The sequence below is a fragment of the Patella vulgata genome, chromosome 3, assembly GCF_932274485.2.
Source record: "Patella vulgata chromosome 3, xgPatVulg1.2, whole genome shotgun sequence".
In the NCBI taxonomy this organism is placed as follows: domain Eukaryota; kingdom Metazoa; phylum Mollusca; class Gastropoda; family Patellidae; genus Patella; species Patella vulgata.
Window position 1 is genome coordinate 5,877,261 of NC_065881.2, and position 27,669 is coordinate 5,904,929.

The following is a 27,669-nucleotide window of genomic DNA, read 5'->3' on the forward strand; positions in this document are numbered from 1 at the left end:
GGGACTAAACATATTCCACAAGTCATGTCAAACGGTGACGCCATATTCTTATCTGGAGAGCATACGCAATAAATACCATTAGAATTTATAGTAAAAATAGAAACGATTGAATGTAAATCAGTTCTAATAGTAAGTGCAGGAGGACCGCACTACACGTAAAACAAAAATCTACAAGATAAACCTCCGGACACGACAGAAAATAGACATTGCACCAAATAAACAAATATCAAATCAAGTGAATGGATCCGGGGGGCAGCCGTAAGCGTCCACTGCGCTGTACAGTCCCGGGCCATTATATACGTTGTGGCAATTTCTGGGTCTCAAATAATATCGATTTAGCTCCTTTAAAGTCTTCGAATATCATTTGAGGGATTAAGAAATTCCGTACCAAACTACAATATTGTGAAAGTTAAATATCTAAACGGAATATCAGTCAAAGATAACTTTAAAATATTAAGGTAGTACCCCAGGGGCCTGTTTCACGAAATTTCAACTAAGATAAAATCTAAATTTTAGTAATTTGACTGGATAATATTAGATTGATTTTAGTGCTTAGCCAATCAAATTTGAAGTATCTAGTAAAATTTGAATTTTATCTTAAGTTATAATTTCGAGAAACAGTCAAACAGGGCCCTGATTTATAGAATGATAGTTATTTGAGGAAAAGTAAAATTCAACAAACGCAAGATACTTATCTTCTTCTATTCATCAAACATGTCACAGTTGACTCAATGGTAAAACAAACATGGAATACGTAAAGAGAGAAACATGAAACAGGTTGAGGTGTATATACCATGATGATAAAACATGCAGAATATTTGTGTTTTCTTAAAAATAAATATCATTAAAACTAGGGTTAGCTGTTGAAGTTACTTTGTCAATCTTTATTTATGATAAATACATCTTGACACAGAAAAACAACTTAATTGGAATGATACAGATTCTTCGTCTATATTCTCCTCGCAGTTTCTCAAAGTCGCCATTTTGACATTCGTTATACTCTCCACGCCATCTTGGTAGTAGTCTTTATGAAATATGAAAGATAATATATAGTTATGTACAGCGATTTTACCTAAATTGATATATATATTATTAAGATCAGAGTTAATTCTTGTAATAACTTCCAAAGTTATGGCCCTTGATCACCTTGAAGAATCGCGTGAACGCCCCATCGAGAATAGTTATCATCGCAACTACTTGATATTTATCAGATTAGTGAAACAAAGAATTCTATCGGATTTCAACAATTTCTCATAACTACTTTATGAACTTCCCGGATGACTTAGCTACGGTGCGTATATGTTTCGTTGCCTGGCAACTATCTCCATGTTTCAGTTTGTCACGGAAATAAACGCTTCCCGTGTGATTTATTCATCAAATGCCGCTGCTTCTTTTAAACATGTTTTAGGGGTCATGCATGCTAATGCACATTACATGATAAAGATAGTTTTGTTTGTTATACCAGTATTTATGACTAAATCTATTTGTTAAGGCTAGCTCAATTTTTGTCAAGGTCGTTGAGATGTAAATAAGGTTAGTGCACGTGATTGTTGACGAGATTGTAGGTTAGGTTTAAGAATTTGGGGAGAGGCAAAGTCTCCGCATAAGCACTGACTTACAATGATGTAAATTTGGTTCGTGATACATGCAATACATTAGATTAATAAACAAAGTTGTTTTTTGGTGTTGGTGGAGCTGATGGTCTTCCTGTGGTGTCGCTTGTGGTATTCTGGTATTTTGGTTTCTGAAAAAGAATGAGGTTAGGGTAAGCGTTACGGTTAGGTCCAGGGTTAGGTTTAAGAATAGGGATTAGCGCTAGCCCTCTTTATATCTCGTGACCTTTGACCCAACTTGAAGATAGCCTTATCAAATAGATCTAACCAGCATCTAGCTGTGTATATTACCGTGAGACATAACATAGCCCGGTGAGTTTGTTTTTAACCAATCGAACTGTAATCCATACAAAACTTGAGATACACCAGCTGGAAATAGAGACAAGTAAACATGCAATTTTCGGCTCTACATTTCGACCTAACCAACCTCTCAACTCTTGTATCCTATAATTCTTCCGCCTCAAAATCATGAAGATTCACCAAAACCTGGCAGAAAATGTATTTTCAAACCCTTTTCTTCGATTCTACACCAACAAGTCAACAAAAATGGCCATGCAAATGGGGGGAAGGGGAAAGGGAAAGGGGCTACAAATAACTTTCGTCCTACATTCGTAGGGTGACGGCGTGAAAGTATTTGGCGATCTGTGTCCAACTATAACCCAAAACAACATGAGTAATTGATGAGTATTTGATGTAGCTGTTTCAGATTCATCAGGGTTTGTTTATTTGGTGAATACAACCTGCAGTATTTGCGCATTCCAGGCAGTTCAGTTACAAACGCCTCTTCTGTTGAGCAAACACGGGAGCATACGACGATTTAATGATGTAACAGATTTGACACACAAACTGGCCCCTTGAAGAACTCCAGCAATGTTAACTGTAGATTTTGGAGTGGTTACTCTAAACTAACTGTACAAAAATTGCGACATCAGTAAATTATCAGAGTTTTCTTGCCATCCTTCTGTCTATATGTTCTGTAATGTTTCTGGATTTATAAGGGTATTCTTGCTACGAAGTACGCCTTTTGCCATGATGTGGGCTGAACATACAATTTATGACCTAACGAAACAATAAAATGCTTTCTTAGTTAAAGACGGATTAGGTACGATTAGATACATGAACCTTGAAAGTCCCTTGGAAATCTAAAAAATATATTAGGTTCAAAAGCATTTCAGAGAGAGAGAGAGAGAGAGATAGAGAGAGAGAGAGAGGGGAACGTCCACTCGAAAGAAACTAGGTGATTTCTGGACTAAACATATAGTCAATTTTATTTCAATAATTCGCTTGCGCGTAGGGGTCTTTAGCAGTGGGAGGAAACTGGAGGACCCGGAGAAAAAGTTGTGATAACAATAAAATCTAGACTATGAATGACCTATAGCGGTCTTTAGTGTCGCTTTTGTTCGGTGTCAAAACGGGCTGAGAATGCGGGTTCTGTTTACAGAGCTTATAGTCCGACATCTTTCTACTCGAACACACTACAAATTGTGTACATTGACCATGTTAGTATTCGTGTGTCCTCTTAATACAATCTTGATGGTAAAGCGACGACTCATTCACAAGGTTCTTTATTTAACTCTATGAAAATAAGTCGAGACAAAAACGACCCTTGTCTCATTTCGCTGTCACGCTTATCTGGTGACCAATTCCTGTTGAATTCTCGCTTCAACACGCTCCGTCAACAGACGAATAATTTGACAAGTTTTTAATCGATCAACCGAGAAAAATCAATTCTGGTCATTGCTTCCCTGGAATAATAATTTCTATTAGATTAATTAAACCGTTTTTTTTGTGTTCTTTTGTTAAAACTTGTGGCCACTGGATGCGAAATAATTAGTTCCTCAAAGCCACTGTTCACTTTCTGCCTATCTTATTACTACAACTGGTTTCAGTTCTTTGTTTGACGGATTCCCACAACTCGTAGCGAATTAAATCTAAAGAGACTGAATTAGCCTGATTGCTGCAGATAATTAATGAAATGAAATGAAATGCAATGAAATAGGATTTAAAGTCCTGTTCTGCTCCGACTGGGCTAATGAAGGAGGGCATACGCCATACAGTGTGCTAATCGTTCGGATGGGACGAAAAACCGAGGTCCCGTGTATACACTGACATGCACTTAACAGATCTTTTGGCAGTTAGAATTCGATATAAGAGTAGGTCGTAGTGCCGCTGCACGGGCAAAATTTCCCTCATAGCACACTGCACGATGTATGCCCGTCCTCATTAGCTCTGTCGAAGCAGAACAGTAGGACGTTAAACCCACATTTTGTTTCATTTCTGACCATAAATCACAAGAGACAGCATAGACTTTCAAGCCATGCACATTAGAACGTAAACCTATAAAGAAATAAAACACATTGATCTAAATTAAGTTATGACTGTTTAAAATTCACACTACTTTTTGTTTATTTTTCGCTAAGACTACCTTTTATTTTGAAAAGTTTATATTTTTCGTTTATTTGTAATGCCGTGTCTACTTACACTAACATTTATATATATGTAAATATTTACATTCCAAGTGCAAAAACAAATTGGATACAAACGAATACATTATAAGAAAAGATGCTGGAGGCTAGACATGAATGGATGTCATGGCTTAGAAATGTAATAATTAACGATAACAACTCGGAATATCTGTTTATGTGACATGTTTAAGGCGATTTACGATCGTATTTAATAGCTCAGCTACACATCAAAGACCGACCATATTTATAATAAGAAAATATTTGATGTCAACAAAACTCGATCCACTTAAGATGAAAACTAAACATAAGATTGTTATTGTTGTAAGCGGCGATATTGATGAAAAAGTTAGGATAACAACGAGAACACGCATAGTTTCATAAAATAAAATAAAATAAAATAAAACCAAGTACGAACAAACCAAACCATTGGACAAAATTCGAGAGAGAGAGAGAGAGAGAGAGAGGGAGAGAGAGAGATAGAGAGAGAGAGAGAGAGGAGAGAGAGAGAGAGATGTGGTTTAACATCCACTCGACACAAACCTGTTCATTTCGGGACTAACATATGGTTTGATTTTATTTCAATAACTCGCTTGCGCGTAGGTCTCTTTTAGTAGTGGGAGGAAACCGAAGGACCCGGAGAAAACCCACGAGGTTGGACAGGCGACCCTACTCCTTGTCACGTACAACCGGGGATTTGAAACCACGCCAGTTGACTCAATGACAGGCCTTATGATACAGCACGCACGTGCTAACCATTCGGCCATCCACCCCCCCCCCCCCCCGACAAAATTCGAAGTCCTAAAAAAAAAACGATATAGGCGAAATGGTGTAATCAGCAAATGGACTGTTCACCGTGTACAAAATACACGATAAACAGTGGTAACAGGTGTCTGGAAGAGTAAGCTTACCCTGCCTGACACCACACTCGCCATAGCTGCATCCAAACCATTAGACGAAATCTGAATCCAAAGCTAAATTATTCGTGAAAATTCGAAGGGCAGTTTATTTTTGCTATTGTAGGAATTCGATATCGATATGTTAAAATAAAATTCTATGCTCGATATGTTTTATTCGGTATTGTTTTGTGCAAAAAAGAAAAGAAATGAAATGTACCGGTGTTTGGATGGGTCGAATAACCGAGGTCACATTAATAGCATTGCCAGCCCATTAAAGGAGCCAAGTGTTTAACTCAATATCTTCGACACTGTAAACACGACTTATTGGTCATCTTAAATCAACATTGATGTTGTTATCTTACCGTGAAAAGTTGGGCTTCTGATATCCAATATTTAAGACAAATTTAAAACTTTAAAAATTGGCACATGAATAGTGTGCTAGAGTGATTTCGTGAGCCAGTTGTATGGAGCGACTCGGTTAACGATGTTAAACATATTCCCATGTAGGATAATGCTACCGGTGTAGACTGGAATAACTTGACGCCAAAGACTGCCATACACTGTATGGCGTATGCCCGTCTTCAATAGCCCAGTCGGAGAAGAATGGTAGGACGTTAAACCCCATTTCAGTTCATTCATCATTTTATTTTAAGCTGACCTCACTTAAGTTGAATCACTGGACCTTAATACGTACATTTTTACTTATTAACAATTTTTTAAGATGAAACATCGCATTTTATTACAAATATCTCACATTCTTTCATTAATATTTTAGCCTAAGGACTTTTAAAATGATTAAATTTCATTCACTAGCAATGAATTAACCCCTACGAGTTTTAAATTAGATGAACCCACTCATTCATAAATATGGAAAGGACGTTTGTAATATATATTATTTATATTGAATATCTCATTACCCCAGATCAAAGAAAATAAAATATTTATTATTTGTACACTTCGAATACGATACACTATTTACTAAAAAAAATCAAATTACAATTTTCTTTCAATTTGATATTCTTAGAAGGTCACGTTGGTACATTGGTATTGTGGGTTTCAATAAGTCCATGTATTTGATGCATTGGGTGTATATTGGGTATATTTTGAATGAATGATATATTTAATAGTATACAGTGGGTAAATACGAACAATAACTCACGGTTTGTACACTTAGATAAAGAGTTTATTGACACTGGATTAGATATCAATATTTTCTAAAGGACATTTGGACGAAAATATATAAATTAATCATATTTCTCTCTCGTGTATACATTGGCATGGAAGTAAAATATCCTTTGACAGTTGGAATTCGATATAAGAGCAGGCCATAGTGCCGCTGTCCGGGCAAAATTTCTCTCATGGCACACTATATGGCGTATGTCCGGCTTCATTAGCCCAGTCATGAGCAGAACAGTAGGACGTTAAACCTCATTTCATTTCAATATAATTTACCATTCAAATTCAATTTTATGGGGGGCGGGGGGGCGAATGGTTAGCGTGTGCTATGGTTATTATAATTTCTGTCATTGAGTCATCTGCCTTGGTTTCGATTCCCCGGCTGTACGTGACAAGGAGTAGGGTCACCTGTCCAACCTCGTGGGTTTTCTCCGGGTCCTTCGGTTTCTTCCCACTGCTAAAGACCCCTACACGCCAGCGAATTATTGAAATAAAATTCAACCATATGTTAGTCCCGAAATGATCTAGTTTGTGTCGAGTGGACGTTAAACCTCATTTCTCTCTCTCAATTTTTTGTGGACAGAATGTCTCTTTAATTGATGTGGATTATTGAAGGAAGTGTTCAATCTATTTGGAATGTAAAGAATGGGGACATTTATTAATCTCGTCAATAGACCGAGTTAACGTCCTGCTGATAAAACTGTTAGCTCCTGGCCTGAACTTATCTTTAAATATACTCGTTGTCCCGATAGACGGGGGTCAAGCTCAACCTCTCTATTCGTATCTATAATTTTCTAGACAATTATGATATACAAATAATGACAGACTAGTGGTTATTAAGATATTCGAAACACCGAATGACCTCTCAAGAATCCATCAAATATTCATTTAAAAAACAAATTGACATGGGGTTTGACATCTTTCTTGTCTTCACCAACCGAGCTTTTAAAGCGAGAGAGAGAGAGAGAGAGAGAGAGAGAGAGAGAAATGGGGTTTAACGTCCACTCGACACAAACTAGGTCATTTCGGGACTATCATATGGTTTAATTTTATTTCAATAATTCGCTTGCGCGTAGGTGTCTTTAGCAGTGAGAGGAAACCGGAGGACCCGGAGAAAACCCACGAGGTTGGACAGGCGATCCTACTCCTTGTCACGTACAACCGGGGATTCAAAACCACGCCAGTTGACTCAATGACAGGCCGTATGATACAGCACGCACTTGCTAACCATTCGGCCACCCAACCCCCCGAGCTTTTAAAGGCGATATGCAGAGTGCAACAAGGAAGAGATTTTGCTCGGACAGTTGCGCTAAGGCCTGCTCTTAGTTCGATGTCCAGCTGTCAGGGGATCTTTAACGTACTGACAGTGGTTTATTAAGAACGATTCACACTTGTCATTGGTGGGGCAGGTGGTGGGGAGGAGGGGAATGAGTTTAGACATTTTGTTGGACACTTTGGGCTGAATTAAGTAATTAGTTTCAATTTCCACAATCAATTCAAGAATGAGAATAAGTCTATGCAATCCAGAATAATTAGTCCCCATTAACAAGTCCTCGATTTAAACTAATCTAACCGTTTAAACCAGAGTATTTGTCGTCATTAACCACCCCTTTTTTTCAAACTAATATAATAGTTTAAACCAGGGTATTTGTCGTAATTAACCAATCCTCTATTCCAGTTAGTTATATGCATATCAATCTAATCGTTTAAAGCCCAGTATTTGCAATATGTTCCGTGAGTATAGGGTCGTCTGTCCAACCTCGTAGGTTTTCTCCCGGTCCTCCGGTTTCCTCCCACTGCTGAAGACCCCTACGCATAAGCGAATTATTGAAATAAAATTGAACCATATGCTAGTCCCGAAATGACCTAGTTTGTGTCTAGTGGACATTAAACCCCATCTCTCTCTCAATATTTTCCAGTAATGTCCATTGTTGTTGTCTGATAACGTCACGTTCTGTAAACATTTGTTATTTTGGTTAACATCTAATTTAAGAATAAGAGTTTTAAAACGTTTATTTTTAAAAAGTGGACGTTCGAAAATTACCATAATATGGTATGTTTTAACTCAGTTAAACATTTGGACGTTTCTATATGACCATGTTATAACTAACTCCATGAAACATTTGGACGTCTCTATATGACCATGTTATAACTAACTCCATGAAACATTTGGACGTCTCTATATGACCATGTTATAACTAACTCCGTGAAACATTTGGACGTTTCTATATGACCATGTGTGAAAGAATAAGAAGTGGTTGGTATTACTTTATTTGACACAATTTCGAACTACTGTTTTGTAATAGTTTTTTTTTCAATTCATTAAACATACATTATACAAGAGGTAAATCTGCCTATTGCAGATCTTTCTTTAGGGCTGGGATGTTATCTAAACTATTAATTTAACATGTATTAACATGAAAAGACCATAATCAACCCTCGATGTCATTTTGTGTCCGATTCTCATTGGATTTGAATCTGATCTGCTGTTCAACGTCCGTTGATGATTAAACGCAAAACTGGATAATCGAGACTTTGTTAATTATCGTGACAGGGGTAACAATGACAATCGAGGCTACAAAGATGTTAAATAAGGTTTTCTCGACTTAGAGTGAAGCAATTTGACTGAGATTGTCAGCAAATTCCCTTTACATCATCTAGCTTTTATCTACCAGCTCTGGACCCCGTTTCTCGAAATCTTAACTAAAATCAATCTAATATTTAAGGAAATTACTAAAATTTGGATTTTATCTTAGTTAAAATTCGTGAAACAGGCCTCTGTATCTAACCTTCCATAATGTAACTTTAATTTAATAAAGTTAATGGATTTGTTAGTTATATATTCTGGAAGACTTCTATCAATCTTCTGCTAAAGACCCCTACGCGCAAGCGAATTATTGAAATAAAATTAACCCTTATGTTAGTCCCGAAATGACCTAGTTTGTGTCGAGTGGACGTTAAACCCCATTTCTCCCTCTCTCTATCAATCTTGTGAAAATCTTAGTATACTTTTTCTTGTCTAACGGATGAATAAGTATATAAGTTTCAGTGCGTGGGAATATAAACACCAAGAATTACTGACCCTTGTCGTCATATTGTACTAGATAAATACCTGTATTATATGAATAGTGTTATCTATGTTAATAACAGGGATTGTGCGTGATGTTGGCCATCTTCTGATATATGGTGTATTGTTGTGCTCTTATTGGTATCTATCAAAGATGATAATATACACATAGCTATGTATCTCAGATATAAGTTATAGGACAGGTGTGTTTTATATCTATATGTATCTCAGGTATAAGGTATAGGACAGGTGTTTTATAACTATATTAGGGGGAGCCACGTTGGCTAAGTAGGTAAGACGCTGCGTCGCTAGTTTGGAGGCCGTGTGTTCGATGCCTGCATTGGCCGAGAAAGTACTTCGGGATTTTCCGACGTGGTTACACTTTGTCAGTGATGTAGGTTGGAGGACTGACAAGGACAGCTGTCTAGTCGTTCGTATGGGACGAAAAACCGAGGTCCCGTGTACTCATTGGTATGCACGTGGAAGATCCCTTGGCAGTTGGAATTCGATATAAGAGTAGGCCATAGCAAAATTTCCTTCATAGCACACTGTATGGCGTAGGCCAGTCTTCATTAGCTCAGTCGGAGCAGAACAGTAGGACGTTAAACCCCATTTCATTTCATTTATATTCTAGTCTTGCTGCAGGATGAATTTAGTTATTATTTTCTAGATTGTGGGTTCCGATTTCACGTAACAATTTAGCGATATAATAGGCATCTTCCACTATAAACCAAAGAAAAAAATGAAATGAAATGAAATGAAATGGAGTTTAACGTCCTACTGTTCTGCTCCTAACCTGGGCTAATGAAGACGGGCATACGCCATACAGTGTGCTATGAGGGAAATTTTGCCCGGACAGCGGCACTATGGCCTACTCTTATATCGAATTCCAACTGTCAAGGGATCTTTTACGTGCACGCCAATGTGTACACGGGACCTCGGTTTTTCGTCTCATCCGAATGACTAGACAGCTGTCCTTGTCAGGCCCTCCGTCCTGCATCACTGACAAGGGGGAACCACGCCGGAAAATCTGGATGAACTTTCTCTGCCAATGCAGGGATCGAACACCCGACCTCCAGGCTAGCGGGCCAGCGCCTTACCCACTTAGCCACCGTGATCCCCCCAACTCAATTTATCGTTCTAGGTCACGGGATGTAAACAGGACTAGCGCTAATCCCAACCCTAACCCTAACCCCAATGCTTAACCTAATCCTAACTTAGAATCGCGCCAACAATCACGTGCACTAACCTTATTTACATCTCAGCGACCTTGACAAACATTGAGCTGGCCTTAACAAATAGATTTAACCATTGTTGAGGTCAGCTATCACATTATAAAGAATGTTTTGAAATGTAAGTTAATAAAGCCACTAATAGTTATTGTGCCATATTTTGTTTAAAAAACAAAATTGATATCGTTTAATCTAATCATAAATGTCTGAATAAATTAACCTCGACACCCCATTATGAAGGATAAACTTCATAGCATTGATTTAAACGCTTTGAATAAGGAAGGGACAATCAAAACGAAGGAAGTTTCTATGGAAAAGACGGGTGACAATCCCGTGTCCAGTGCCCAACTGTCCATGTCAAGTCGGCGTCTTTCTTTGGTTTTCCGGCGTGGTTCTCCCTTGCCAGTGATGCAGGACGGAGGGGCTGACAAGGAAAGCTGTCTAGTCGTTCGGATGGGACGAAAAACCGAGGTCCCGTGTACACATTGGCAACCTTCAACAATACGTTAATCAATATCAACCAGATCATTATCTATATCAGTATATTAAGTATTTGTAATAACATATTGTTGACATAATATCTTCACTTACATAAAACCAATTGGAGTTATCTTCACTTAAAGATTCGGTCATTCATACGCCAACTTTCTTTTCACATTATCATACGAAGGGACCACGGTGGGAAAAGTGTCTAGTCGCTCGGATGGAACGAAAAACCGAGTCCTGTGTACACATTGGCGTCTACGTACAAGAACCTCTGGCAGTTGGAATTAGAAATAAGGGTAGACGTATGTCAGTCTGTATGAGCCCAGTAGCAATCGATTAAAAAACAGATCTATATTTCGTTTCGTTTTTTTATACTTTCGATGACCTCTACCAAATAAAACGAAATTTTGAACTATAAAAAAAGAAGAAACGAAATAGGATCTGTGTTTTCATCGGATTAGCTCAGTAGTTGCGGGAAAAGTAGGACGATAAACCTCATTTCATTTATCAAAAATCCAATCACAGTCTTGTTTATTCTATATCCTCTTGAGTTTCATGGCAGATTCTATACGAATAGTTTTTAAAATCGTCTATATTTCGAAAATGAATCGATGCGTTAACCTTGTATATCTTTCAACCCTCCATCCAACCTCCCCACCCTAAAAAAAGAGATCGTAAATATGATATTGACTCTTTAATTAAACTAGAAATAAGCACGATCATTACCCACTTTAAACTTTCCCTCAGTTGATATCAGTATGTCATATAGACTTAATGCTTGGATATAGTTTGTAGACAAATGGGCGTGTGGTCCTCATAATATGCACAAGTAAGTTGTTTTTTTATCAGTTACGGGACGGGCTTTACAAGTTCACTTCACTCTTTTCGGGGGTGGCGCTTATGGAAGTAAAGATCGACGTGTGGCTAGTCGTTCAGATAGAGGTCGTTAGAAGTGGAAGGAAACCGGAGGACCCGGAGAAAACCCACGAGGTTGGACAAGCGACCCTACTCCTTGTCACGGTCAAGCGGGAAATCGAAACCACGCATTAACCACTAGACCATCCACCCCCTCCCCCCACCCTCACCCCCGCATGGAAAAAACCCATTGGTAGTTATAATTCAACGTATAGCAGCTCAAAATAACATCAGAAGTATTTAATTGAATTGTAAACTTTATAGATATAGCTGGTTACTACTGAAAGACCCAGAACAGGTGCGTGACATTATTGAGGTCTATTTATTACAGAAATTAACCTCGTTTTGTCTAGCGAAACTTTTGTTTTCATTAATTGACTTTATATATGAGTTAAGAAATTGACAGGTGTAGGCTTCATTGTATATTGAACACGTCAGATAATAACCAAATTGAGTCTATTGTATATTCAACACGTTAGACAATAACCAAGTTGGGTCTATTGTAACTCTAGTTTATTTTATCGATCTAATGAGAGAGTTGAATAAAGACACACACCTTACCATAACAGTTGGGTAATATTATATAAAAAGACGATATATATATATATATATATATATATATATATATATATATACAGGTATATTGATTAATACAGGTAACATAATTATTGTTACTCTTTACTAAGGTATAATCGATCATAATCCTTATAAGACATACAGAATTAGATTTCATTAAAAATAAACACACTTATATGGATATGTCGAGTAGGAATATTGGCATATTCCATTTCCCCCCTTTTAGGCAAATATATATCTATGTTTATATTCGATCTTAAAGAGTGATGGTGTTTTGTTCTTATAGATAAAACCCAGTTGTGGCCCCCTCGCTACACCCCCAGGAAAAAGGGAAGCTGCAACAATAGCCGCAACAGATATACTACTTCTGAATTTTATTAACATTATATTTGATTGATAACGATACCTGTATGTGTACTGAAACCTAGTATGTTAATAAAATTCAGAAGTAGTATACACATATAAGTCGTGTGTTTATTTTTATAATTGATCAATACGGGCCCCGAGTTCACAAAGGATTCTCAGACTTAAGTTGAGAATTTACTCAACTTTCAATCACTGTTTATAAGAAATATCTTTCATCCAGAAACACAAAACTTTGCACCTAGTTTCTTATTGATGTATTTGACACATTTAAACAACAAAAGGTTTATAAAGAACTATATTTTGCGTAAATTCTTAACTTAAGTCTAAGAATGTTTTGTGAACTAAGGGCCTGATCGACATGCTAAAAACTGTATTTTAAAAAAAAAGTCCCGTGTACACGCTGGTGTTCGCGTTAAAGAACCGTTTACAGTTGGAATTGATATAATAGTGGGCGATAACGTCGCTCTCTGGGTAATAATTTCCCTAAAGCATAGGCCTACTTCGTGGCTTTAGTGCCCGTCTTAATCAACCCAGTCGGCCCAGGAAAGTAGGGCGTTAAACCCAATTTCATTTAATTTCATTTGATAAAACTGTAAATATAACGTACTACTTTTTCTGCAACATCCGGTCTAGTGAAGACGTAGATATGTCATAGTTAGATCTATTTTTCAAGGCTACCTCCACATTTAGTCAACGGTCACGAGATATAAACAGCGCTAGCACTAATCCTAACCCTGGACCTAGCCCAAAATCTCGTCAACAATCACGTGCCCCAATCTCAGTGACCTTGGTGAAATCTGGGTGTGACCTTAACAAATAGATCTATCCCATATGCCATATGCAGTGTGCTATGAGGGACATTTTGCCCTGCCAACGCTGGTACGATCTTTTCTCATTTCTGGTATACACGGGTCCGCGTTTCTGTGTTATCAGAACGACTCGATGCTTTTCCGTGTACTTTCCAGATTAGAGAATAAACTCCGAAAAGAATTGAATTGTGGTCAATTTTTCAATAATCAAATAAATACATTATCGGCAGTATTCGATATCGATATTGAAGTTCCCGCGAAGAGGAGTTACCTCCCTTCCGCTGAGTTTGATCCACGCAGTAAATCTTTGATTGAATCAATATCGTTTCTCCAATAAGTTACTTTGATTAATGCTATTCATGGTATTCACACATATTTTGGATTAAGTCAACAAAGGTACTGATTAGTTTTTCATGTTTGATTATTGACAATTGAAATCAATGGTAGCCATATTAAAGAATTTATGGGCAGACACGGAATATTCTGATTTATTTATAGAATTCGAGGAAATGAGCTGTTTTTTTAAATGAAATTCTATATTGAACATTTCTTAATTAAATAACACAGAAAGGCAAAAAATTCTCGATCATTTTTACCAATTAACTAAGCTACATACGTGTTAATGAAATACCATGAAGTTTATCGACCTTTTCCAATACCATGGCTAATGAGAGAGAGAGAGAGAGAGAGAGAGCGAGAGAAAGAGAGAGAGGGAGAGAGAGAGAGAGTTTAACGTCCACTCGACCCAAATATATATCGGGACTAATATATCGATTAATTTTATCTCAATAATTCGCTTGCGTGTAGGGATCTTTAGCAGTGGGAGGAAATCGGACGACTCGGAGAAAACCCACGAGGTTGGACAGGCGACCCTACTCCTTGTCACGTACAATCGAGGAATCGAAACCACGCCATTTGACTCAATGACAGACCTTATGATACAACGCACATGCGCGCTAACCATTGGCCATCCAATACCGCTAACATGGCTAATGAAGACGGACGTTCGATTTGTAACTCTGCAGTTTATACGAGTCCTCGGTTTCTGGTTCTGTCTGATAGTAAGTGCGGGGGCGGGGGGGGGGGCTGCACCACACATAATTTACACAAAACGCAGCAATCACAAACAAACGAACATATCAAATTAAAATACACATCTATATTTCGTTTCGTTTTTTTATACTTTCTATGACCTCTAGATAGTGAAGTAAAACCGTCTCCTATCTAGCGTTCTCCTTAGTAAGACAAGTAAAACGAAATTTTAAACTATAAAAAAAAGAAACGAAATAGGATCTGTGTTTTAATGAGATTGTCTAAGAACTTGAGGCTTTACCTTGACACTCCACCGTGCACCAGAATCGAGCCAGGGACTTCCTGGATATGGAATTACGGGCGCCATTCTCACTCGGCCACTGTGACAGTTCTGCATTTTGGCTCGTAAACAGATGATGTTACTGTCCTTGTTAAATTCTCTACATCATTGGGCACAGAATGGGTCTAAATTGTCGAAACGATATCGCAGAACGTGCAGGGCAGAGGTTCTGGCGAGGAACAGCGTATAGATGTTCGGATGGGGTAGAAAACTGAGGTCCCGTGTACACATTGACGTGCACGTAAAAGAACCATTGGCAGTTGGAATTTGATATAAGAGTAGGTCGTAGCGCCGCTGTCCGGGCAAAATGTCCCTCATAGCACACTGTATGGCGTATGCCCGTCTTCATTAGCTCAGGTTAGGAGCAGAACAGTAGGACGTTAAACCCCATTTCATTTGACACGGAATGGACCTAAATGGTCGAGACGACATAATAAAGGACGGCAGCCATTTTGTGTCTTTCGGATTCATTTTCTCTCATTACCAGACCAACAAGCATTCTGGTGAAATCACGTGACATGAAGAAGAATGGAGGCAAGCGATGACTTTGTTTGTTAAAACTAATCCAAATCAACAACATGAAGGTCAGACAACCTCTCTTCTAATCAGACACAAAATCTGGCCATGTTTTAACTCTTTGTTTACAAAGTCGTCTTTAAAATTGTCGAGTATTTGTGATGCAGAGATTATGTTTATTGTTAGTCTGACATTAAGATAACAAGCCAGTGTTAGTGTTACATATTCATGTCAGTAGTCGTGTAAATATAATGACATGTAATTAATAGAAACGGTGGGATATGTTAAAACATGTCATTAGTGGCGGGCACAAGATGTGGTGCGGGTGGGGGTTCGGGGGTGTGGGGGCTGGGGAATTTACCTCATGTAAATATAATGACATGTGATTAGTAGGGACAGTGGGATATGTTAAAACATGTCATTAGTGGCGGGCACAAGATATATCTGTGGTGGGGGTGGGGGTTCGGGGGTGTGGGGGCTGGGGAATTTGCCTCATGTAAATATAATGACATGTGATTAGTAGAAACGGTGGGATATGTTAAAACATGTCATTAGTGGCGGGCACAAGATATATCTGTGGTGGGGGTGGGGGTATGGGGGTGTGGGGGTTGGGGAATTTGCCTCATGTAAATATAATGGCATGTGATTAGTAGAAACGGTGGGATATGTTAGAACATGTCAGCAGTGGCGGACACAGGATGTGGGGGGGGGGGGGGTGAGATATGGGGTTTGGGGGATTCGCCTCCGAGAAAATTTAGGAAATCTACTCTGTGTCAATGATGATTTGCGGCCCATTTCAGCTCAAATTTACACGTTTCATAAAAATAGAATGTTAACGGGTGTGGATGCCGAGCTGGTGAAGACTAGTTCGATGAAGTTCACCCCACTAAATTATTCACATGACACCGCTACAAATCTAAGCTAGTCCCTTTTCAGCATATCGTTACATACGCGCGTCACCGCTTTGATAAAACCCCATGATGTGTCCATAAGAAATATGAAACTGCAACATAACAACTATTTATTCACCATCACATTAGTTATTTCACAAAGGTTCACTGGTTACAAGTCATATTCTGATAGATACATACATAGATAATCTTAGCGTTTTGGCTCGTGTTAACTTGCGGTAGAAAACAGTACGCTGTCACCAGCTCACATCACGCACTTTCATCTTTACTTTCATCGCACATGTTCACAACATCCGCTCGGTTGCTAAGCAACTGACTCGATTTTCAAGACACTAGATACTATCCTACAATATGCAATTAGACTCGATTAACTCACATTTAACTTAATATACTGCATGTATGCACAGACACATTATATTGCCATATGTAGATTTTGAACATTACATTCCGGCCCCTATCTTATGATAACAAAGAATAAGATATACAACATTACAATGTTCAAAGATCAAAATAAACAAGAAACTCTTAACTAGAGCTAATTCACCAAGCTAACTCACTTCACAAATACTGTTTCACAATTCAGCACTCACACTTCAGTACGACTTTTACAATTATAATCAAACTAAACAAATGAATAAAACTGTAATTTACAACAAAATAAACAATAATGTTATAAAGAATGATGTCACAATCTACAAATTCACAAGTTTACTGAAGTTCACAATTAAGTTAAAGATTACATGATTCACATATAAAGAAAAGATACTAGTTGTACAGATTTCACAAATGAAAGTTACCTTTAAACTTAAAGTTATGACATTCTAAAGTATTTAGAAAGTTCACGGGTTCACAGTTCAGCACGATTCACAGTTCATCACGATTCGCATTTCACGCATCTTGCTCTAATAAAAAGCATAATTTAGTTATAGGTCTGACCAATGTAGTGGTCTTTGTCCTTAGCTGTACACTTCTCACTAGACCTTGTTTATTTGGATATACATCAATAATAACACCCATAAGCCACGAACATCTAGGTGCATTATCGTCCACTATCAAAACTACGTCACCTATTTTAAAGTTCCTATTTGGTTTTAGCCACTTTTGTCTTTGTTGCAACATTGGGAGATATTCCCTAGTCCACCGTTTCCAAAATAACTCGGCTAGATATTGTATTTGCCGCCATCTACGTTTTGAGTAAATGTCACGTTCACAGAATACACCTGTAGGAAATGACGTCACAGGTTGCAACAATAATAATGAGTTTGGAGTAATTACTTCCAAATCATTCGGATCTTCAGAGACACGAGTTAAAGGACGACTGTTTATAATCGATTCCACCTCACAAAGAAATGTTTGTAATTGTTCTTCAGTTTGACTGGTTTTCAAATATTGTTCACTCAACAGTGATTGTAATATTTTGCGTATTGTGCGTATTTGTCTCTCCCATACACCACCGTGGTGAGAGGCAGTAGGAGGGTTAAAATGCCACTTAAAGTTAAGTTCTACAGCAAATCTGTTAAGATCAGCTTGATTAAGTTCTTTCACACCATCGCGTAGTTCTTTACTTGCACTTACTAAATTAGTTCCATTGTCAGAAAATATGTCCTTTGGCACACCCCTTCTAGCAATAAACCGACGGATAGCACTAACACAAGAACTAGTATCTAAAGAAGTTGACACCTCTATATGGATGGCACGGGTAGTAAAACATGTAAATATCACTCCATACCGCTTTTTCACCGATCGACCTACTTTAATCTCAAAATGACCAAAGTAGTCGATGCCTACACTGGTAAATGCTTTAAGATCAGCTTGAACACGAGTTTTAGGCAAATCAGCCATCTTTTGCTGACCAGCACGAGAATTTATCTTACGGCATATGACACAGTTACGGATTATCTCTTTCACTAAAACACCAGATCTTATGATCCAGAATTTCTGACGTATCTCAGCAGTCGTATGATTACGACCCTGGTGACCTACTTTATGATGAAAGTATTTAACAATTAAGATCGACACATGATTATTCTTTGGGAGAATAATTTGATGTTTAGCATCACTAGGAATGTCAGCATTTCTTAATCTGCCACCGACACAGATTAGACCATTTAAAAACACAGGATCCAAATTTGACAAAGCACTATTGGACTTAACAGAATTATTTTTGTCACCAGAGATTATTTTATAATCTTCAGAAAAAACAGATTTCTGAATACACTGAATGATAGATTTTTCAGCACTTGATACTTCATCCACGGTCAAGATTCCATTCCGTAAACTGTCAGGAATTTCGAGTTTTTGGCTTTTCAATTTTAAAATAGCCTTTAGTCTTAACCACCACGATATACCGCGTTTAAGACGATTCCAGTTCGAATAATGATTAAATAACTTGTTTACATCGTCTTGATTTACCTTGATACACCCGACGTTTATTTCACTCACAGTTTCATTGTCAAGTTTTTCACTAAATACTGGCATAGGCGGCCATTTCTCAGATGACTCATACAGAAAACCTGGACCCGTTATCCAGTTGACAGATTTAAGGGCATCTGCACTAAGACCTCGAGAGGCATGATCAGCGGGGTTCTGCTTAGACGGAACATACCTCCATTGATCAATTTCCGATCCATCACGTATTACTGCTAAGCGATTAGACACGAACACCTGATAACGCGCTTTCTCATTCGCGATATACTTCAGTACCGTCTGGCTGTCTGTCCAGAAGTACACTTGGTTCACTGGTATAGTCAATTCCATATTCAACATATTGTTAATTCTTACAACTGACGTAGCAGCTGATAATTCCAACTTTACAATTGTGTGCGGTTTAATAGGCGCAACACGTGATCTCCCTATCACAAATGACACATGTACTTCACCACGGTCACTTTCAAATCTTACATAAGTAACCATTGCGTATGCATTTTGCGATGAATCTGCGAAATGATGCAATTGTGTATTCACAATATTACCAAAAGACTTCGGCTTTAAACAGCGATCAATTGACACGTTTTCTAAGTTCGGTAAATCATTTACCCAGTTTCTCCAATCGCGTTCATGTTTTTCTGGTATTTCTTGATCCCAACCAAGTTTTTCGCGACATAAGTCTTGAATGATTAACTTAGCACGGAGAACGAACGGAGAAGCGAACCCAAACGGGTCGTACACAGAACTCATAACCGATAAAATGTTACGACGAGTTGCTTTTGGATTCATAGAGCTCACACTAAATTCAATTTTATCGTCTTCGACACCCCATTTCACACCCAATGCACGTTGCACTGGTAAATTGTCATTGATATTGTCGAAATCCAAGTTTTTGGTTTCATCAACTCTATCAGATGCCGGGATAGTTTTCATCAAATTGCGACTGTTACTGACCCATTTTGTCAAATTAAAACCACCGGATCTTAATACAGTACGAATATCTTTCACTAAGGAAATGGCTTCAGGTTCACTCGGCAACGATTTTAAAAAGTCATCCACGTAAAAATCATTGTTGATTGAGTCAATGACACTTTGATCTACTTTACCTATATTGTCGCTTGCTACACGTTTGAGAGCGAAATTGGAACAGCTCGGAGAACTGACAGCTCCAAATAAATGGACTAACATACGATATTCAGTTAATGCTTGATTTATATCCCCTTTTGGCCACCATAAAAATCTCATAAAGTCTACATCAGATTTACTAACTCTGACTTGATAAAACATGCTCTCTATATCGCTCATGACAGCAAAATAGTCTTGTCGCCATCTTAAAAGCACACCGAGTAATTTATTTGTCAAGTCAGGGCCTGACAATAATTGTTCATTGAGAGATGTATTATCATACATCAAAGGGCAGTTAAATACCACTCTCACCTTATTGGGTTTTCTTGGATGCACAACATTATGATGATTTAAATACCATACTTTACCATCTAGTTTCACCAATTCACCTTTTGGCACTTTTTCGGCATAGTTTTTCGATTCTAAATTATTCATGAAATCGGTATATTGTTTATGAAGAAATTCATTGACACTTAATCTCTTTCTCAGTTTATAAGCGAACACTTCGGCTTGAAGCCTGTTATTTGGCATCACAACATCACGATTTCTTAAAGGCAGATTGGTTTCATAATGTCCATCTTTTAATTTTATAGAATTGTCCATAATATTGATGAACCGTTTATCTTCTACTGACATGAATTGTCGGTCATCACATAGCCTTTCACCGAATTCGAGATTAAAGTACCTTTTAACTTGTAGCTCTAAATTATGGTCAACATGACAATAATTAACACTAATATGATTTTCAAATTTCCCGTTAAGACCGTAGAACAACCAACCCAAAGGTGATCTTACAGCATACGGTTCACCGAGGTTGCCTGTACGAATCTCGAGTGGCTGTGTCGCCAATGGAAAGTTCACACCAATCATCACTGTCACTTTGGGTATACAGTTACCACCCAAATCAGGTAATTTAATGTCCTTAAAATGTTCCCATTTATTGATATCGGACTGTTGAGGTGCATCCTTCATAGTAACTGGAATTTCATCCCTTATGTACGCTGGAGGCAAATCATAAAATGCTTTACCACAAACATCACTAACTTGTACAAGATCAGTCACTATACTAGTGTTTATAGTCTCTTCCAAATTAATGGTTTTTAACACAACTTGAGTTTGTTTACATCTGAGTTTCAGATGATATGAAATCTCATTGTTAAAAAATAACACACCCGAGCCATTATCTACGAAGGCATAGGTTGAAACTATATCGTCATTCACTTTTGGTTTTAGGCAGATAGGAACAATTGCCATTAAAGGGTTTCCACCCATAATTTCAGCTTTAACACAACCTGAAGTTATTTTGTAGTTCGTATTATCAATACTTTTCTTGACACTGGTTTCACTATTATTATTAAAGTTTTTCCTGTCCCTTGCAGGATCATGCATAACAGTTTGGTGAGTTCTCGTACACTTGTCACATTTTGACCATTCAGGATTTGGACATGTATCCTTCATATGACCAGGATTTAGGCATGCATAACACAAACCAAGTTTTCTTACTGACATATCACGATCAGATTGAGTGATTCCAGCAAATCGTCTACACTGCAATAAAGAATGATACGTTTGCTGTCCACAATAAAGGCATGGCGACTTTGCTGCTAGATTTTCACGTTTCGTACCATGTTGTACCACAGGTTGAATGTTTGTTGCGTTCACTCTCCTTTGTGGGATTTTTGGTTGAACGCTGAATGACTGATAATTTGATCTCTGTTGGTAACCCAATCCACTAACTCTCGGATCGTTCTCGTTCCTTGATAAAACACCCACAAAGTTTTCAAAGTCAATTAAAGTAGGAGAACGATTCTCCTTTTCACGGAGTCGACCAACTTCCGAAATCCACTTTTGTTGTATGGCTATAGGCAGTTTACTACACAATGTCTTAATAAATTCAAAACCATCAAGAAAGTTCATGTCTTTATTATTTTGTTTTGAATTAACACAATTGGTTAAGAATATTGAAAACTTTCTTAACCCCACTTTATCACCATTCTGAATTTTCGACCAATGTTCAGCTTTTGATGCAAATGCAGAGGCTATGAGTTGCGAATTACCATAGTCCCTGTCTAACAGTCTTCTTGCTTCACGATACGCATCAACAGGCGGTTCTATCAAAGGGCAGAATTTGATCAGTTCGTGTGCTTCACCCTTTGTGTATTTTAACATAAATTCTAAAAGTCTGGCAGGGTCACTAGTGTTCCGTTCAATAATAAATTGAAAATTCTTCACAAATGTTTGATAAGATAACACATCAGTTCCATCAAAATAATGTAATTCCTGACTAGGAAGTACTTGGTCCCTCTGATTTTCAACAAGTTTAGCCAATATATCGGATATGTCAACATTATTCACAGCCGTTTTAGGGCAACTATCAGAACTCACAGGGATTTCCGGTTCAATATTCACACAACTTTCAGGTTCAGTCACATGATTAGAAACACTGCTGGGAGAATGTTCAGGAATTATAGGTTTTTGTTTCAATGTTAGTTCTGAATCTGACACTCTACTTTTATTTTCTAACACTGTTGCTATTTCTGTTGCTGCTTTAAGTTGTGCTCGCAGACGTATTTCTTTTTGTTTTCTGTTGATTTCTTCCATGGCTCGTTGCATTTCAAGTTTTTGTTTTTCTAGTTGATTGGACTCTTCCAAAGCAAACAATTCCTCTTTTAGTTTAATTGCACGCATTTTGGCTCTAGAGGCTGAAGAAATTTTACTCCCTTTACTACTAATATTCGAGATACTATCTTCGGGATTCACAGTGGGTTTATCATCAACCATAGACATAGTACCGGCCCCATGTGGCGCACGTGCTGCTGTCACTTGTTCGTCATGAATACCGGCCCCGTGCAGGCCAGTCGGCCTGTCGTCATTCTCAGTTACTTCAATGTCATTTTGTATCACATCATCGGAAATCAATCCAGGATCCGAGACAGTTTCACGACTAGAATTTGTACTTACAATTTCTATGTGTGGCTCCAAGACAGGCGGAGGAGGGGTTATGTTTCCCGCTTCACGTTTCTTCATTCCAGACATCAGAAAAACACAAATTAATGTCACAAAAGTGAAAGTCGCACAACACGATGTTTTCATCGAAATGTCAATTTCAGATGTTTTCTACTTGATTATGTGGATGCCGAGCTGGTGAAGACTAGTTCGATGAAGTTCACCCCACTAAATTATTCACATGACACCGCTACAAATCTAAGCTAGTCCCTTTTCAGCATATCGTTACATACGCGCGTCACCGCTTTGATAAAACCCCATGATGTGTCCATAAGAAATATGAAACTGCAACATAACAACTATTTATTCACCATCACATTAGTTATTTCACAAAGGTTCACTGGTTACAAGTCATATTCTGATAGATACATACATAGATAATCTTAGCGTTTTGGCTCGTGTTAACTTGCGGTAGAAAACAGTACGCTGTCACCAGCTCACATCACGCACTTTCATCTTTACTTTCATCGCACATGTTCACAACATCCGCTCGGTTGCTAAGCAACTGACTCGATTTTCAAGACACTAGATACTATCCTACAATATGCAATTAGACTCGATTAACTCACATTTAACTTAATATACTGCATGTATGCACAGACACATTATATTGCCATATGTAGATTTTGAACATTACAACGGGAGATTATGAAAGATTAGAGAAAGAGCTGACGGTTCTCGCTATAATAAATAGATAATGAAAAGAGAATATGTTGAAAATTTCAGTCAAATGGCTTCACTCTGAACCGAGATATTAGCCATTGAATTTTAGGCTAGTCTCGATTATCTATTTTTACTTTCAATTATCCGTCACAAAATGTATTCAAATCCAGTAAATATCGCAGGTTAACGTTGACATCGAGAGTTGATTATGGTCTGGATAAGTTAATTAATGTCTAATTAATAATTTAGATAACATTTAAGGCCTAAAGAAAGACCTGCAATAGGCATATTTAGCTCTTGCATAATGTATGTTTAAATGAATATTTTACGCTGTTGCTTAGACCCCCCCCCCCCAAACCTGTATCTGCCACTGCATGTCAGTATTGTATAATTATTTTATTTAACAATGCGATAAACAGGTTGACATTAATTACTCTGTCTATGTAACACTCCACGAGGTTCTATGTCCGATCGTGTCATGTAGCGACGACAGACATGTTTCCTATAACTGGCCGGGTTACGAAGTTAAGATGAGTGTCATCGAAGACACCCAGTTGCTAAAGTAGACAATACTGTAGGATGACCCGTGCACTCTACAGAAAGTTGGTCTCGACACGGCTAAATGTGCACGCTTCAGTTGCGTGTCTCGAACTGATTTCTGACTACCCCGCACTCTCTTTGAGTCGATAAATAGCCATGGCATGTGCAATTCTCTACAAATATATCAACTATTACAGCCGTAAAATATCTATTGTTGACGATTTTGAATAGTAGTAAAATTTAACTTCTTGGTTATTACAGCAGCTTTAGAAATTACGTTTGTTTTATTTTTTAAATTGATTTATCATTAACTGTACCGTTAAGAGCGGCATCTTTTGGTTTAGTACAAATAATATCTCTGAATCACTTTCGTTAGCAGGAACATGATACTAGCAGTAGTTTCATTTTACTTTTACAAGTTTCTTAAAACAATTGTTGAGTTGTCTAAAGTGCTTATTTCTAAATTCAATTTCTTGTTCTAGCTTTCTGTTATGTTTCGTAAAAAAGTAGTCTTGATTATCCCGACCTGTCAATCAGACGTAGAATGGTCGATAGACTGGTTAAGCGAGACTAATTTCAAAACAAGGGCACGTAACCTATCTTTTACTCAAAAGTGTCTGGATGTTATGGACGACATTTGGAACCAGTTTTCAGTCTATTATTTATAGATGATTAATGGTCATAGCTAATTAAGTACAACATGATCGTTTATTTAGTGACTATAAGTGTGTGAAACTGATTTGAGGCTTGGCATATATATATAAATATTGTGGCGTAATTGTCGAGATATTTGGAGATATTTATTTATGGTGGGTCACCCTAATGCGATAAACAGGTTGACATTAATTACTCTGTCTATGTAACACTCCACGAGGTTCTATGTCCGGTCGTGGCATGTAGCGACGACAGACATGTTTCCTATAACTGGCCGGGTTACGATGTCATGATGAGTGTCATCGAAGACACCCAGTTGCTAAAGTAGGCAATAGGGAACATATAATTCCCTCCCCAACTGAAATAAGCATGGTTGATGCAGAAAATAAACCGTACTTCATTCCATTGATGCATTATTAGCATGATCAACCATGGTCAGAATTACGGAGAAACATCCCCATGTGTACGATATTAAATAAAATGAAATGAGTTTTAACGTCCTACTGTTCTACTTCGACTGGGCTAATGAAGATGGGAAATTTTGCCCGGGCATCGGTACTATGGCCTGTTCTTGTATCGAATTCCAACTGCCAAGGGATCTTTTACGTGCACGCAAATGTACACACGGGACCTAGGTTTTTTGTTCCATCCGAACGACTGGACAGCTGTCCTTGTCAGCCCCTCCATCCTGCATCACTGACAAAGGGGAACCATGCCGGAATATCCCGATGAACCTTCCCGGCCAATGCAGGGATCGAACACCCCCCAGACTAGCGAGCCGGTGCCTTACCCAGTTACCCCCCCCCCACACACACACACAGAGAACCGCGGTGGCTCAGTGAGTAAGACGTTAGCTCGCTCCTGGTGTTGTCCAAGAAAGCTCCTCGGGATTTATCGGAGCAGTTTCCTCTTGTCAGTGGTGCTGGAAAGTAGGGGCTGGCAAGAGCAGTGTCTAGTCGTTCGGATGGGACGAAAAACCGTGTTCTCGTGTAAACATTATCGTCCCGTTTCATTTAATTTCTATTTCTAAAAGGTCACTTGTACAATAACTATATACTTTTATTAAGAAGCGTTCAGGTTTTTTTCGGGTATAAAGTATATTTTGTCGTGAACAGCTGCTGGACCGGGTATTCTGTAAGGTGTCAATCATTATTGACCACCCGTCATTTGAATAATAATAGCAATAATATAGGCCAATAATATCAAGTTATAAAAACTTTTTATATCGAATACAGATTGTGTTTACCGAGGGAGATAAATGAATAAAGATCTTAGAAAATTATTGATTCAATTATTTCTGTTTATATGACAAACAGCTGATGTTGTATTTCATATCGACACTGATAACATTTTTAATAGTTTATAGTTCTGTAGCCTGGGACTGATGAGGTAAGTCTAAAAGTTCGCTATTAACAACACTTTGTTGTTGTTGTTTATTAAAGATTTAACGTCCAATACACTAGATATGATATTATGGACAGGTTGATTTTAATTAAATTATTTACACTTAATGGGTTGAAAATTGGTAAAAAAAACATACAATACAAACGTAGTCTATATATTTAGCAACATATTAAAACATAGAACTTATTTCGTTTAGTTTTTTATAGTTAACAACACAAACTAAGTCTCTATATTTAGCAACACAACGTTGTGCTAAATACCAGATCTGTCTTTCGTTCCGTTTTTTATAATTAAAAATTTCGTTTTACTTGTCTTTACTACACTAGGATCTGGAAGAGTTGTTATATTACCGGCGTTCTGGTAAACAATCTGATTAAAACATCGATCCTATTTCGTTTCGTTTTTTATAGTTCAAAATTTTGTTTTACTTGTCTGTACTACAGTAAGATCTGGAAGAGTTGTTATATTACCGGCGTTCTGATCTGATGTTGTCTCTGAAGATTCTGTGTAGTCTGTAAGGTCCTAAAAGGTATCGCCACTCGGTCATCTTGTTCTGGGGGTAACGCTCTTCTACAAAGACTATGGCTCTGTTAATGCGGGTCCGATCGGCATGATCATTGGCATGCTTGTTCGTTGAACAATGATGCGTCGATTTGGTGAATTAAATTTTTGAATTTCATCCAATGATCAGTTCCTGGTCCATATAACAAGATCGTGTTTATTTACCCCAACTGGGCTGTTAAAGAAGGACATGCGTCATGCCCTGCTTACACTTATTCTATTTTCAACTGTCGGGGGATCTGTGCTGTGAATGGAACCAAGGTTTTTCTCCAACCCACAAGACCATATGGCTTTTCTAGCTAGGTCGTCCGTCCCGCACCTCTAACAACAGGAAAGCAAGGAGGAGAATCTCGATGAACTTTCTCAGCTGACAACGGGATCGTGCCCTGAAATTCCTGGTCATGCTAGTTCCCACTATCAGGATTCGTGCTACGATTGAAATCGAGGTTTTAATCGTGGAGTAATCGTGGTGATCCTATCAGGTTCCCACTATCACGGTTTGTGCTACGATTGAAATCGTGGTTTTAATCGTGTAGTAATCGTGGTGATCCTATCAGGTTTTATCATATATTGAGGTCAGTCGTAGCAATCGTGTTGATCGTATCGAAACGTATCTGCACGTACCATCGTACGGCAGTGTGCACCACTGACACGGGGAAACCACGTCGGAAAATCTGGATGAACTTTCTCGGCCAATGCAAGGATCGAACACGCGACCTCCAGGCTACCCACTAAGCCACCGTGGCTCCCCTCAGCTATGGAGACATGAAATAAAAATACCCATTATCTCAATCCAGAAAAGACTTGTTAGTGTCGAGTGGATGTTAAACCCCATTTTCCTCCCTCTTCGTTATCATTTCAAAGTTTACATTTGACAAAACGAATTCAT

At 38.1% G+C, this 27,669-nt stretch overlaps 1 protein-coding gene across 3 annotated transcripts in view; it reads left to right on the forward strand.

The window, feature by feature from the left end:
- The window catches only part of LOC126815870 (uncharacterized), an 88,475-nt gene that overhangs the window by 1,506 nt on the left and 59,300 nt on the right, over positions 1-27,669 (forward strand). The window contains exon 1 of one of the 3 annotated variants that reach the window (XM_056099740.1): positions 11,747-11,764. The exons of 1 other annotated variant lie outside the window; for it this stretch is intronic. Coding sequence is in view for 1 of the 2 variants with exons in the window: in XM_050541874.2 (XP_050397831.2) it covers positions 15,552-15,557 (6 nt within the window). In the remaining variant the exon portion in view is untranslated. Of the gene's footprint in view, positions 1-11,746; positions 11,765-15,536; positions 15,558-27,669 lie in introns of those variants that run through there. One more of the 3 variants, XM_050541874.2, reaches the window with a different exon arrangement.